This window comes from Delphinus delphis, chromosome 14 (genome assembly GCF_949987515.2).
Source record: "Delphinus delphis chromosome 14, mDelDel1.2, whole genome shotgun sequence".
Taxonomy (NCBI): domain Eukaryota; kingdom Metazoa; phylum Chordata; class Mammalia; order Artiodactyla; family Delphinidae; genus Delphinus; species Delphinus delphis.
The window spans coordinates 10,090,248-10,105,954 of record NC_082696.1 but is presented as its reverse complement, the minus strand read 5'-3'; the positions used below and the strand labels follow the sequence as shown (position 1 = coordinate 10,105,954).

Here is a 15,707-nt window from a genome sequence, read left to right as displayed (position 1 = left end):
GAAGAGAGCAAGGGAGCAGAGGATTAGGAAAAAGGCCCAAGAGTCAGCTGGACTACAGACTTTTTAAGAAATATTTAGAAACAAAAATCAGAAAAGGTTATTTTCCCTTCTGTGTATGAACAACTCTGCTTTTGCCGAAAAAAGCCAAAACATCTAATTGCATTGCTTCTCCTGAACTAGGACCAGAATCTTCCACTTCCTCTTTCTTCTCTCATTTAAGTCCTCATTAGAGCCCTGAAAGGCAATTCTTCAGTTGATAGCAAGTATATTAATAAGGTTATAAACATTGCATGAAATCCATTTTAACAGAAAATAAGTATTAAAAGAATATATACTACCTTTGCTAGAGGAATAATTTTTCATCCTTACGCTAGGTGAACTAACTGCTCTTGAGCACACTTTTTCATAACCAGAATTGCGTCAGCAATTTTCCCTCTTCCCTTGCCCTGGGAAGAAACTAAGCTTTAAGTTGGGGGCGGGGTGGGAGGGGGGCGACATCCAAACCTCCACCTGAAAAATTGTGCCTTCATCCCCTAAAGGCAAGTACTGTCTGGTTGGTCCTTGGGTTTCCTCTTGCTTCTTTTTTTTTTTTTTTTTTTTTTTTTTGGCGGTACGCGGGCCTCTCACTGTTGTGGCCTCTCTCGTTGCGGAGCACAGGCTCCGGACGCACAGGCTCAGCGGCCATGGCTCACGGGCCCAGCCTCTCCGCGGCATGTGGGATCTTCCCGGACCGGGCCACGAACCCGTGTCCCCTGCATCGGCAGGCAGACTCTCAACCACTGCGCCACCAGGGAAGCCCTCCTCTTACTTCTTAATAATTGTTTCAAACCCACTTTCAGGAAACTTACAGCAGGATATGAAATTATGGTTGATTTCCATAACATCTGTCATTAAGAAATCCTTGTTCACATACTTACCCTTTATCATCCCTAAATGCAGCAGCACGGGATTGAGGGAGGGATCAGGCCAGTTGCTAACCATGGAGTATGTTGGTTTTCTTGATATAAACATTTGCTTAAAGGAAACAAAGATGGTTCTCATAGTGGCTTTTGTCTTTCAGCTGGAGTTGTGAATAGCTAAAATACACAAGTGCGTTCTGTGAAACATTCTCATTCATTTATCAGGGACTAAATTGATTTGTGTTTATGAGCTACTACATTGCTGAAATTATCTTCTCCCCCAAATATATGGAGAATGTAAATTAGAATAACCTATGGCACCTAAGACAAAAATAACCATAAAATCCTAGAATAATAACCATAAAAATCCAGGCAAGCAAAGTTTTAGATAAATAAGAGGACAGACTCAGTTTGGGTAAATGAGTCTAGAAAATCCACGTTCCCACTCTTCTAGTCATGATTGCATCGTGTCTAAGTCAGAAACAAAGGTACAGAACAGCAGAGCACTCCCTCACTGACAATATCAGAAATGTGAAAATAACAAGGAAGTTTTCATGTTGATACTGTAAGAAGGTAAACAGCAAATAAGAAAGATGGTAAATGTTGGTTTGATCAATAATGAAAAATTCAGGAAGATAGTTCTAGCTGACATATGGTTTCTCTTTCCTGGCCTAGCCAAAAAGGAATCAAAACATGAAAATAATCATAGCAAATGCATTGCTAGCTCTCAGGATTTTCACCCACTCAGTCGCACCTGAGGTTATGACATGGTACCTCTTCTCTTTCTCGTCTCTCTAGTTGTCCGGATTTCTTGAACTTTTAGTAGAGTACTTTAGGAAATGCCTGATTGACATTTTTGGGATTCTTATGGAATATGAAGTGGGAGACCCCAGCCAAAAAGCACTTGATCACAATGTGGTAAAGAGAGATGACAGCCAGTCCTTGGCCGACGATTCTGGGAAAGAGGAAGAAGATGCCGAATGTATTGATGAGGAGGAAGACGAGGAGGAGGACGAGGAGGAAGACGGTGGGAAGGCGGAGACTGAGGACAGGAGCAGCATGGCCTTGGCCTCCCCCAATGCCACCGCGGATCCAAAGGAGAAGCCCAGGCAAGCCAGTAAGTTCGACAAGCTGCCAATAAAGATAGTCAAAAAGAACAACCTGTTTGTCGTCGACCGGTCTGACAAGCTGGGCCGTGTTCAGGAGTTCAGCAGTGGACTTCTGCACTGGCAGCTCGGTGGCGGGGACACCACCGAGCACATCCAGACTCACTTTGAGAGCAAGATGGAAATTCCTCCTCGCAGGCGTCCACCTCCCCCTTTAAGCGCCACAGGTAGAAAGAAAGAGCAAGAAGGCAAAGGGGACCCTGAAGAGCAGCAAGAGAAGAGCATCATTGCAACCATTGATGACGTCCTGTCTGCTCGGCCAGGGGCTCTTCCTGAAGACGCAAACCCTGGTACCCAAACCGAAAGCAGTAAGTTTCCCTTTGGAATCCATCAAGCCAAAAGTCACCGCAATATCAAGCTGCTGGAGGACGAGCCGCGGAGCCGGGACGAGGCTCCGCTCTGCACCGTCGCGCACTGGCAGGACTCGCTGGCTAAGCGCTGCATCTGCGTGTCGAATATTGTCCGGAGCTTGTCTTTTGTGCCTGGGAATGACGCTGAAATGTCCAAACATCCAGGCTTGGTGCTGATCCTGGGGAAGCTGATTCTTCTTCACCACGAGCATCCCGAGAGAAAACGAGCGCCGCAGACCTACGAGAAGGAGGAAGACGAGGACAAAGGGGTGGCCTGCAGCAAAGATGAGTGGTGGTGGGACTGCCTCGAGGTCTTAAGGGATAACACGTTGGTCACCTTGGCCAACATTTCTGGGCAGCTAGACTTGTCTGCTTACACGGAAAGCATCTGCTTGCCAATATTGGATGGCTTGCTGCACTGGATGGTGTGCCCGTCAGCAGAGGCACAAGACCCCTTTCCCACTGTGGGACCCAACTCTGTCCTGTCGCCTCAGAGACTTGTGCTGGAGACGCTCTGTAAACTCAGCATCCAGGACAACAATGTGGACCTGATCTTGGCTACGCCTCCATTTAGTCGTCAGGAGAAATTCTATGCCACGTTAGTTAGGTACGTTGGGGATCGCAAAAACCCAGTCTGTCGAGAAATGTCCATGGCGCTTTTATCGAACCTTGCCCAAGGGGACGCGCTGGCTGCAAGGGCCATAGCTGTGCAGAAAGGAAGCATCGGGAACTTGATAAGCTTCCTAGAGGATGGGGTCACGATGGCCCAGTATCAGCAGAGCCAGCATAACCTCATGCACATGCAGCCCCCGCCTCTAGAGCCCCCTAGCGTGGACATGATGTGCAGGGCGGCCAAGGCTCTGCTGGCCATGGCCAGAGTGGACGAGAACCGCTCAGAGTTCCTTCTGCACGAGGGTCGATTGCTGGATATCTCGATATCAGCCGTCCTGAACTCTCTGGTTGCGTCTGTCATCTGTGATGTACTGTTTCAGATTGGGCAGTTATGACATCAGTGAGAAGGCAGCATGTGTGAGTGAAGACTAGAGGCTCCCGTATAACTGGCTGTTTTCTGTTCTTGTTTCTCCAGTGTAGGAAGATGGAAAGAAAATCTTTGCTCCTCTGCCCCATCCACTATTTACCAATTGGGAATTAAAGAGATAATTAATTCGAACAGTTATGAAATTAATATTTGCCATCTGTGTGTATAAGTACATCCTTTTGGGTTTTTTTTTATTTTGTTGGTTTTTTTTTTTAACCAAAGTTGCTGTCTAGTGCATTCAAAGGTCACTTTTTGTTTTTCACCGGTTTTCTTTTTAATGTGCTTTTCCATGTCTTACTGCATTTTTTGGGAAGCGAATTGACTTTAAAGAAAAAAGTTAGGGTAAAAGATGCTAAGATGGGAAAATTTCACCACACTGAGGCAAAAAGGTGAAAAATTATCAATTTCCTAGCTGTGTTATTCTTCAAATAATGAAAAAATTAAAACTGCATCCCATCGCCCAAAGCTCTGTGCAATAGAAACTTCTAGAGATGTAGGTATAGGGGCTCACGGAGGTGTGTCAGTCAGCAGTCAAAGTATGAAATGATACTGGTTTCTCCACAGGAAAATGGTTACATTAGGCTAGGAGCAAAAACAATGTTTCTTTAAGTTAAGATTGAAAACACATACCTGACAACGATCAACAGAAATTGCTTCCTCACCACTACCGTCATGTCTGCTGTCTGTTGTTTGACCTTCCACATGACAGTTCTTCACAATTCCTTTAATCATTTTTTAAATATTTTTTTTACTGCCTATGGGCTGTGATGTATATAGAAGTTGTACATTAAACATACCCTCATTTTTTCTTTTCTTTTTCTTTTCCTTTTTTTTTTTTTTTAGTACAGAGTTTTTAGTTTCTTTTTCATGATGTGGTAACTACGAAGTGATGGTAGATTTAAATAATTTTTTATTTTTATTTTATATATTTTTTCATTAGGGCCATATCTCCAAAAAAAAAGAAAAAATACAAAAACAAACAAAAAAAACAAAAAAAAAGAGGGTAATGTACAAGTTTCTGTATGTATAAAGTCATGCTCTATTTCGGGAGAGCAGCTGATCACAATTTGCTTCATGAATCAAGGTGTGGAAATGGTTGCATATGGATTGATTTAGACAATGGTTACCAGTACAGACAAAAAGAAAAAAATACAACTAAAAGGAAGAAACACAACTTCAAAGATTTTTCAGTGAAGAGAATCCACATTTGTATTTCAAGATAATGTAGTTTAAAAAAAAAAGAAAAAAACTTGATGTAAATTCCTCCTTTTCCTCTGGCTTAATGAATATCATTTATTCAGTATAAAATCTTTATATGTTCCACATGTTAAGAATAAATGTACATTAAATCTTGTTAAGCACTGTGATGGGTGTTCTTGAATACTGTTCTAGTTTCCTTAAAGTGGTTTCATAGTAACCAGGTAACAAATAGGGGGAAAACAGCCGTGTACTAACATAGCCCCTCGTTAAGAAACCCTGAGGTCGGGAGGGACCTTTAAGGGTTACCTACTTGAGAGTGGGGAGCAACAGTTTGATTTTCTCAAAGTATTTAGCTAATTAGTCTTTGTTTGAAGCGATCAACTCTAACAACATTGAGGTATGAGAATTTTCAGTGTGCATGGGAGGTGGCTGCCGGCCCTTGAGGTGAGATCCCAGGAGCTCACTGGCCTGCCAGGTTAACACCCTGCCTTTTTCTATCCCCATCTTAATTTCGATCAGAGTTCAATCTATTCCATGTTTCTCTTGTGTGCCTCAAAGTTATTTTGCATTAGTTTACTCCACCGTGTATAATATTTATATTGTGCAATGTTAAAGAGAATATGTTATATTGTATGTGGTGTACATAGTGCAAAGTGATTATTTCTATTTCAGGGCATATTAATATCCTCATATTCCTTCCTACCCGGTGCACAGCAGCTTTTTAATACTTGTCACTTCTAATTTAAACTTTTTCTTCCTGGGTCGTTGACTGCTATTATGTAACAATCAATTTCTTTGAAACGGCTGCAGAGTTCAGCTGTTAGTGGACACCCTTCTGACTCTACCTCTTCGCACCACCTTACAATCTCAGCAGACTCAGAAATTCCAAGTCCATTCGCCAGACCTGTTACCCGGGCGCACATTACTCACGATAATACATGGAAGAGTTAGACGAGAGCGCTCAGTTATCATCAGAGTGTGAACCAGGACTCCAGTGTTACAAGACAACATTTTTTCTGCAAGCGTTCTCATCATCTGGCAACTCCCACATTACTCAGTCTTCTTATATAATAAGGCAGCCAAATATATGTTGAATTTAAAACCCATTTATAATTCTACTTTAAATACATCTGCTTGCTAAGAACAGATTCTAGTGCTCCAACCTTCAAATACGGAGACTTGTAAGAGGGAATTCAATATTATTCTAATTTCTCTCTTACAGAGTATGAATAAAAGGTATACACAAACTTGGAAGTTTGTCAATCAAAAGAGTAAAATCATTACAAAAGACTTTTGTTGTCATGGTTGTTATCGATACCTAGAGTCTGAGCAAAAAGATTTTACATACGATACACAGCATAATCTCTATAATAATCCAGGAAGATTTTAGCATCCTTTCTACATTTTCACCCCAGAATGAAGACTACAGAAGCCCATGAAGAACTTACAACCTGCCTGAGATCATCTTGCCTACAAACTGAGTTATTGCTTTGTCCTAAAAATGAGTTGGTTTTTTTTTTCCTATGAGGCTTTTCAGAAATTTACAGGATGCCCATACTTTAAATGTGTACCAAAAAAAAAAAAAAAAGATTAAAATAAAGGTGCAAAGAAAGTTTAGTATTTTGGAATGGTGCTATAAAGTTGAATCTGTTGGTATTTGAGTGAATTCTTTAATGTCACATAAGATATTACTGGGTGGCATGTGTGCAGAAATAACTATTCAAATGTTTTGTTTGAGATTGGGAATGATATAGAATCAGTTTTTATTGGTGAATGTGGCCTATTCAAAAACTAGTTAGGCAGTTTTTGTAAAGTTATAATGGAGAACGATTCTTTTAAGGGGGTATGAGCAGTTTGGTGATAAAGAATGAAAGCTATTAACTACCTCTTTTACGAAAAGAAAATGGCTTTAGCCCTGAAATCATCCATTTAAAACCTGCTGGAAATATTTCATTTTTTATCAAACACCATGTACAGATTCCCATATCTGTTCACCTGCAAGGAAGCAAAGAAAGTATTATAAATGAGCCAAAGTGACAATTCAAACAGCCCATTTTCTTGCTGAGTTTTGTTTCACTTCTTTATCTGGGGAGCTGAGCGCAGCTGCCTGATATGCCCACACTCTGCCATCCCGTCAGCTCTCTTGGAGAACCTCAGAGTCAAATGAGCTTTTAAAAATGCCAGTACATGGTGATAGTATATGACCTGCTAAGATGTCACGTTATTCATTAATTCAGCAGAAATGCACTGACCACATGCTGCGTGCCAAGCTCTGTTGTTCTAGGTGCTGAAGGGTCATTCATGAGCCAAGACCCTGATTCAGTTATGTTCTGGTCGTTCTTGTCAGACAATTACAGAAATAAACTCATCTTCCAAATACAGCTTTTATGCACTGAGAACACTGAGTACATTTTGTTGACTAAGAAGTGAAGCGAGGATCTAGCTGTGGGAATTGGGGTCTGGTATAAGAAGAGTTCTGGCCTAAAATCAGAACTCAGTCAACTCTCAGCTGGGGCCTGACCCACATGCTTGTGAGCTCTAGAAAACGCAGTGGGACAGCCGGTCTCTGAGGCCCCTTCCAGCCCTGCAGTGTGACTCTAAAGCGTCTGGTTCCCTTCCTGATTCTCTGCACACGAGGGTGCTTGTACGTTCCCAAGTGGAGGGGAAAAAGCCAGAGTCAATAGCCTGGCACCCAGTGATCCCAGCTTACGTGATCAGCCCTTGGAAGTTCAGGAATTGACTGAAACTATACAAGGAGACCTTATTTAAGGGCTTTTTTGTTCTTAAGTTCCACAAACCGCCACACGCGCCCATGCGCATCTCCAGTCACTGTGTTTCATGCTTCTATCGGCTGATTTCCAGTCGTACGTTTGTTTTAATGACGATCCAAGTCGTGCAATCCCCTCAAATGCCAAAGTCAAGTTAATTCACTTGGGATTTAAATATATGAAACCCTGAGGGGAAGGTGGGGGAAGAACATCCAATGTGTCCCAAAGTATGAGACTCATTTTTCTTCCTGAATCTGATTTCAAGGACTTTTTCAAGTTTTACCCCAGCTTTTTCTAAAGTATATTCTAAGAAGCAGAGGAGATCTAAAAAAAAAAAAAAAAAAAACACTCCTCACATGTTCCCCTCTTGGCCATCTATAATCTATAGTATCACGTTAAAGACTGAGAAATCCTACAAAAAAGAAATCTGTTTACCCCAAGTACTGAATATTTCCTGACTTAACCAACCTTGGACATTTTGTTTTTTAATCCATATACACGTGCTGCAGAGCTCTGGGAAATCACTGCATCAGCCGAGGATCATGCTTGACTTCTAAACATCCATGTTCCTTGCTTATCCTCAGTGTATTCTTATTTCTTAAACTGAAGCTGAGATGTCCTCACTGAAGGAGACGTCACGGAATCTTCTCTTGCTTCTCCGTGACCTTCAGCAAGGTACTTAGATTCTTTGAAACTCACTTCCTCACCTGTAATGTGGGTGTAACACCTACCTCAAGATTGGTGAGGATTAAATTAGATAATTGTATAAAGGGCTTGTAACCTAAGCGATTACCATATATGAATCCCAAACATACATACACACTTTCCGTTTGGTGAGTGCCCGAAAGCGTATTTCACATAATTTAAAAATCTGGTCTAAGAATCTTTCCATTTTCATAGTCGCACAGTTTGTGTGACTTGTTTGTTTGGTTTTGGTTTTCTAGTAAAAGCCGTAAAAGCTTAGCCTATTGATTGGCTGTGTTTAGTGCCAAGGGGGATTCTGCATAATTTCTCTACTGAATGTCAGTTTTGGCTGTCAGATATCCAGAGGTGGTAGGAGACCTCACCTTTCATTCTGCAGGCCTGGGGAAGAAGCACATCTCTGGAATACAGTGCAGTCATGCAGTAACCTTGTCCTGTCCTGTCCTTCTAAAAAAAAAAGAAAAGTGGCTCATAACATATTTCAGGGGTCAAATACCACAGGTGGCCCATCACAGTGTTTTCTTTGCTATTCCTTTTCGTCTGATATGCACAGCAGAGAGCTTCCCTAGAGAAAAAGGACTGCAGTCTTCACACTTAGCTGGAGATGGGCCATATATCTGTGGGATATAGAAGTGGAATTAAGGGTGTTCTTCATTTCCGTGTAAGCTTAAGGTCAGGTAAATAAATGAAGCCTGAGCTTTGATCTTCTGCATAAATTTGGTATTTAGCTGGCCCTGGATCTGTATGTTCAACAAACTAGATTTTCCCAAAGACTTATGGAACCTAAACTTGGATTCAGCTCCTTGAAGATATCCTTGTCCAAACAAAAGCGATTCCTTCAGGCAAGAACCAGCATCATTTATAACACTGCTTACTGGTAAGTGGTAATTACTTCACATTTGGATGTTTTTTGCACTTGAAAGAATTTCACAGCTATTAGTTGTTCTTTATAGAAGCCTTAGTATAGAACATTATAACATCCGTTCTCGCAGAACAGAATCAGAGGCTGACACACAAAGTAGTTGGAACAAAACCGTTCCAAGGATGTATATTTGCCTCAAGAATGTTTTCAGCTTTATGCCACATCCAGAGGAGACACGGACTTTTAAAACAGAAGCCATGAAGTATGTTAGCCACAGATTGAAGCAGGGGGATGGGGGTGTCTTTTGTAAAGTCTCATGACCAAGACACAATGTCATATGCTCACTTTACATCTGTGCCTCTGTTCAAGGGAACACAGTCTAAATTCAAACCCAGATCAGCAACTTCTGGGCAACGCTCTGTCCTTGTATGACAGGTCCTTTCAACAGCCTCTCTCTGCTGTCATCTTCATAGTCCTCAAGAGCTTCATCTGGATGTTTTGTGTTGAGATACAAACATAATTATCACCCACTCCCTGGTGTAAGCTACCCATGTTACAGGTCTCAGTCCTCCAAGCCTGCCTTGGGCCTCCCTTCTCACCTCCAAGGTTGTGTGAACTCCTGTTAGAAACTCAGGATTACGTCCCTACTGGACACAAGATACTCTGCCAAGGACAGATTCCCAAGACATGTCAGATTTTCAAATACATCATAACACTTGGAATGTAAATTTCCTCAAAAGTACTGCTGGGCCCATGGGCTTTTCACAGATGATACTTTGTGAGAAATTAGAATGAACCAAACCCCAGGTGGCTTTAAATCGAAATCCACAGTCATCCAGGGAATGGGCCTGTCCAGTAGGAACTGGCACAACATTCAGCTTTGTGGTTTCTTAGGTTGGCTGGGGTCTGTTGGAGTTTTCTACCCATCAGTGACCTTTTTGGTGCCCCTGCCAGACAACATTGAGGGTTTTAATTTCATAATATTTTTTTCTTTCCTGTCTGACTTTTCAGTCACTTGTTGTGACTCAAAAGAGGACACCTGAGGAATGAAAAGTGACAAGGGACATATGGGGAGGACACCAGTTGCTTATGTTTGGATCATAGCTTTAAAAATGCTGGTCTAATTCAAGCAGTTATTTGTTCCCAAGGGGAGGAAAAATGACATGACATCTTCTGCACATTTAAGATGAATACACGTTTAGCATGATAAAAAATTTACCCATAAGTGCAATGCTTGTTTTGTTGGTTCAGTGTATTTTTCACCAAATGGTGTGAACATATGGCCAGTACTTCTCTTGGCCATAAGATCTGAAGGGAGAAGACTCCTGATGGCGAGGAGCCATGGTGATTTATCGAGATGAGTTTCAATTCCAAAGGGGAGCTTGGAGTGAAGGCCTCTCTCAGCCAACTCTTGATGTGCAATCCCCTCTGCCCACATTTAACATTTGATGTCTGCTTTGGTGGGTAACAGATCAGAATGCATCTGGAAAAAGAAGGGTTTTGTTAATTAGTGGAATTGCATCTTGGTGGGCCTTGTTTTTGGAAATTAAATTCGATATTAGTTTGGGGGCTCAGAGTACTGAGCAATCACATCTTGATACAGACTGGCATCTGCCACGCACCCAGAATCTGTCTTTAAGGGCCGATGTTAAATAGTGAGATTCCTAAGTGCCTGTAGATCGTTTTTGAGTTCTCGTGCTTGTCCAGGGAATTGAACTTTCGTTTTTGGAGAACACTCTCAAAGCCTCCTGCCTGGCTTCCTTTATGGAGGTGGAGGTGAGAAGTCTGTTTACTCTGTTCTCAAAAGCATATAGGAAACCGAGCTTTGGTGCAGCCCTGCCAGGGGATTTCACAGGGCTCCCATCATCCTCGGGAGAGGCCTGCCTTCCCAGCTCGGCTGCTGACGAGCTCCCCACGCCCTCCAGCCCTCCTCACCTCCAGGACGGAGGGCTTCTGACCCTCCCACCCTGCAAGGGCACGGGGGTGGACACAACCCAGCCCAGTACTTGCCAGGGGGGAGACAGAGCCAGCCACGTGCTGCCTCAGGCCCGGCGGGTCTTCCCAAAGAGCAGGGTTCCTTGTGTTCTGCCGCAGCCCGGTCTGAATTTGCCTACCTCCATGCCTCTGCCATTCCCTTCAGCATAACGTAGTGGGCAAAGCCTGAGCCTGCCATCTAGCACATATTAGGCATTTAATAATCATAGCGCTTTCTCGTTGCATCACGTGCCTAAAGGGGGCCACAAGTTAGCAAGTAAGAACCATTCAGTGTGATGTGTGTTGCAGAGTCACGGGCAGAGGATACAGCGGAAGAACCCAGCCGGGCTTGGAGCCAGCAACCTGAGGCGGCTTCCTGTAGGAAAATGCCTGAGTTGGAGCAGGGCTAAGAAAAGGTGTTCTTTTCCAGGCAGAGGGCTCATCATATAGGAAAGAGTCATGAAAGATCCCTGGGCATTCTGGGACCTAAAAGAAATCCAATATTGTTCAACTGCAGGTTTTGAAGAGACCTGAGAGAGAGGAGAGGTGGGAGTGCCGCGGATGAGACTGGAGAGGCAAGCGAGTACAGGACCACGAGAGCCCTGCATCCCCCTGAGAAAGCTGGCCTTAATGGGCTGCGGAAAGACTTAAAACTCGGTAACAGTGTAATGAGAGCCTCAGCTTAGAATCTGAGACCGGTGGGTGAAAACCATGAGGGGTTTTGCAGTATTCCAGCAAGGAATGCTGAGGGCTGGGTGAGAGCAGCTCCAGGAAACTAATGCAGGGGCTTCTTGAGTTTGTGGTGCTTATGGAACATGCTAGGGTGGCTAGTTAGTGGGCAGTTGCACATGAGGTCTGGAAGCCAGCGCCTGAGTAGAGGCTGGAGTGAAGGTGTGTGGGTGTCATCTGCATAGAAGGGGAGAGTGTGCTGACTGGGAAGACGTGAGGCCCGGGCTCAGGATTCAGAACGAGAGCGTTGAAGGGAGAAACTGGGGAGGAAGAGGAGAAGCCCGGGAGAAGCAGAATCCCGAGGTGGAGGACATCAGGAGGGCGGTGTGAGAGCCAAGGGCAGAGTCCCGGCTGCAGACCACCCGCCAATAGGAGATGCTCTGTGTCCACGCGCTCCGGCGAGGGGAAGGTCATGGGCATGGGGAGGGTGTTTCGCCGTCCGGCAGGGGGATGTGCTGCACCCCTTCAGACCTCCCCCAGCCTCCCGAGGCTGGGCCCGGGCCCCCGTTTAAGATGCTCCTCAGAAGACTGGTGAGGGCACAGCTCGTCACTGTCGACCAGGGAAGTCCTGCCTGACCAGCAGTCGGGCCTCGTGGTGAGCAGGCAGAAATAATTCTACTCCTCTCTGCGCAAATGCTCAGATCAAGGAAACCAACTGGCCAATCAGCAGTGTTCTCGCCGTGGGAGGTGGCCTCTGACGTCTGCGTGCCCCGTAGTGGAGCCCACGTGGGGGCCGCACGCGCTCCGGAGCGCCGCCCGCTCCGCACGGTCTCCGGCCCAGCGGTGGTGGAAACCGGACTCCGCAGGCTCTGGCACATCGGTCTTGAGTCAGGGGATAGATCTAGAAGCTGGGCCACTTAAGCCGGATCCACAGTGGCCTGCGTCCTGGGGTCCAGGAGTGCCCTCAGGCTGCCGCGACGACGGCCGGGGTCCGAGGCAAGCGAGGAGGCGCCACACGGCGCTCCCCCATCACGGCCCGCCTTCTCCTGCCGGCCCTGGTCCTCGCCAAGTCCCCAGCCCCGGCCACCAGCGCCTCAGGACCAGCCTTTCGAAGTCACCGGAACATTCCGAGGTGAGCGCCTAGGCTTACAGCCCCTGCTTCCTCCGCGTGCGGCGCAGCCACCTGGGGAGGGCGCCCCAGAACGGCCTGCGGACGCTGCTCAGCGGGCCCGGCCCGGTGCGCTGCCTGGCGTCCCCCGCCAGGGCCCCGGGAGAGCCCCGCGCCGCCGGCTCGGCCCAGCGAGCGTTCACTTCCGCGCCGGAAGCCCCGCGACGGCAGGAGATGGGGCCGCCCTTCGCGTCTCTCCCCGCGGGTCTCCTCCCAGCCCGCGAGGGCCTCCCCTTACCCGGGCTGCTCGCCTCCTGCTCCTCCGGCCTCGGGACCTGCAGCCCCCGCCACTGCCTTACCGCGTGGGCGCCATCCTGCCCTCCTTCCCGGGCTGCTCGCTCCGCTGTGAATCTCAGCTTCTCGTCCCTTCTTCCCTCTGGGTTGTTTTGTTATTTTCCTACCTTTTCGTTGGAATATTTACCTTTATTTCTGTTTGATTTTGTAGGACACATTCAAGTTATCCATTTTCTCGCGGGAATATTCCTTCAGCCCTGACGGCTGTGTGGTGAGGATTGTTTCTTTTCCTCCCTCCACCGCGGATGCTCTGGGGCGAGGGGAGCTCTCTTTTCGGTTGAAAGTGGTTTCATTTTTACCCTCCTGTTCTTCTCTTTGCTAGTGATCTTTCGTTTTCTTGCATTACTGTCGGGGACTATGGCTTATGTAAATTTCTATATCGGAGCATTTTTCTTCTATTATTTCTTCTTCTCTACTCCGTTATTTACTTCTGGAAAACCTGTTGTGCGATCTCCCCAACAGACACTCTGTGATCTTCCTTTTTATCATCCTTGTTATTCGTCGTTTTCACCTCTTTATATTTTCTTCTAAGGGCTCAGAGAATTTCTCGGGGTATTAGTTTGGCTTTCTGTAACATCCAGTACACTGTTCACTGCTTCTGTGGAGCTAAGAAACAATGAGTAATGTTTTACTTCTAGAAACAGTATTTTAAACATTTCAGATGGTTCTCTTTTCATAGATGAAATTTCCTCCCTAGTGTCTTTTTTTTTTGCGGTACGCGGGCCTCTCACTGTTGTGGCCTCTCTCGTTGCGGAGCACAGGCTCCGGACGTGCAGGCTCAGCGGCCATGGGTCACGGGCCTAGCCGCTCCACGGCATGTGGGATCTTCCCGGACCGGGGCACGATCCCACGTCCCCTGCCTGCATCGGCAGGCAGACTCCCAACCACTGCGCCACCAGGGAAAACCCCTCCCTAGTGTCTTTGAGAATATAAAGTTTTCTTCTTTCTGGGAGAAGATCAATTTCACAGGAAAATGCTTGTTCACATAAGCCCCCTTATTGTAGGTTTCTGAATCTTTTTATAAGTTCAACTATTTTTCTCCATAATTTATTGGATTTGAGGTGGATTTTGTTAGAAACTGTGTTAAAAGATTTCAGTCTCACACAAAGGAGTAAAGAGGAAACTTTATGTTTTCTGTAATTGAATTTTGTTTCACTGGAGGCTCCGTGAGCCACAAAGGAGAGGGTTGAAGCCATGTTGGAAAGAACACAGCCATAAAAGTCTGCTATGCTCCGAAGTGCGGCACTCAGGGTGCTTCTGGAGGCCGTTCGCGGACATTGGCCTTTTGCCAGTAAATTCAGGGCTTGTCCTGCCACCCTACACTAGGGTGAGGGGTAGGGGGTACAGCCATAGAGGTGGCTGGGCAGTGTGGTAATGTGTGTCTGGGTGCCTGGGTGTGTCTGCACGTGTGTCTGTGTGTATTGGCCGGGGTGCTGCAACCTTTCTCTAATTGCTGCCGCCACCTCCATGAGAGGCCCTTATAGAAATATCCCCGTTTTACTAATCATAGTGTCCCTTGCAGATTGGCCCTGGGGATGGATGCCAACTCGGGGCTCTCCACCAACGTTTCCTAGAGCCTTTCCATCGGCCCCCATGCCCAGCCCTGGCCAGTTCCTGGGAAACTAGTGGTTCCACTCCAACAGCCTCAGGTAGAAAATTATGTCCCGGCTCTTATTTTTCCCTTTTGGAATTTGTGGGAGCTAACTTCTGTGACCTGACATGGCCAGGTTTTTGTTAAGAAAAGTTTTATCCCATATCTTTTTAAATGACTTTCTGTTTCTCAGTAATTACAGATTTACAGGAAATTGCACAAACAGTACAGAGAGGTCCCCTGTACCCTTCACCAGTTTCCCCAGTGGTTACATCTTAGATAAACATATTCAGTGTCAAAACCAGGAGCTTGATGTTGGTACAATGTGTGTGTATATGCCATACTTCTAAATATTCAAAGGTAATGAAAATATCCGTTTCACCCCCAGGTGCCCCCCCCTTAGTCAGTCCGCAGCGCCCTGAGTCACTGCGGGTGCTGGGCCTCTGAACCCTCCCCGGGCTCAAGGTTGCCTCCTGTGTCACTAGGTGGTGAGCCTGAAAGCTGGCCCGGCTTTCTGTCCTCACGGCTCTTGACCTTCGCTTCACCACACATGCTCACACTCCAGGGCCAGGCTTGGTGTTTGGAGCCCCCAGCCAGCGCAGGGCACCAGCCCTCACTCCTCCCTCACAGTGGCCCCCCAACGGTCCTCCCTCACAAATGACCTCGGTCCATTAGAGGTGTTTAGTAATAGGAAACCTAAGTGGTCCTGGCTTTCCTCCAGCTCGCCCAGGCCTCTCCTGAGCCCCCGGGGCCCCGCTTTCTCATCCTCCCCTCAGTGAACGCCGGATCCTGAGTTTGCCCACGGCCGCCCAGCACCACACTGGCACCTGTCTCCAGACCTGAGTCCCAGGGGCGGGAGCTGAGAGTCATTCCACACAAGGCCTGGTCCCTGGGGATCAAAGGTAAGCTCTCAGAGGAAACAGGAAGGTCCTCCAAGGAAATCTTGCAAAAGGAGTATAGTTAAGAGAGTGGGATGACCCCAGTTCATAGCTGTATGTTTTCTCATGAGCTTATTGTTCGTTTAT

The 15,707-nt window shown here is 46.1% G+C and overlaps 1 protein-coding gene across 8 annotated transcripts in view; it reads left to right on the top strand.

Annotated features, from left to right (window-relative positions):
- The window catches only part of ARID1B (AT-rich interaction domain 1B), a 413,915-nt gene extending 406,831 nt beyond the window's left edge, over nucleotides 1-7,084 (top strand). For all 8 annotated transcript variants that reach the window (XM_060029731.1, XM_060029728.1, XM_060029725.1 and 5 more), the window contains one exon: nucleotides 1,698-7,084. In XM_060029731.1, the coding sequence (XP_059885714.1) occupies nucleotides 1,698-3,422 (1,725 nt within the window). In that variant the 3' untranslated portion in view covers nucleotides 3,423-7,084. The remainder of the gene's footprint in view (nucleotides 1-1,697) is intronic.
- The last annotated feature ends 8,623 nt before the right edge of the window (nucleotides 7,085-15,707 follow it).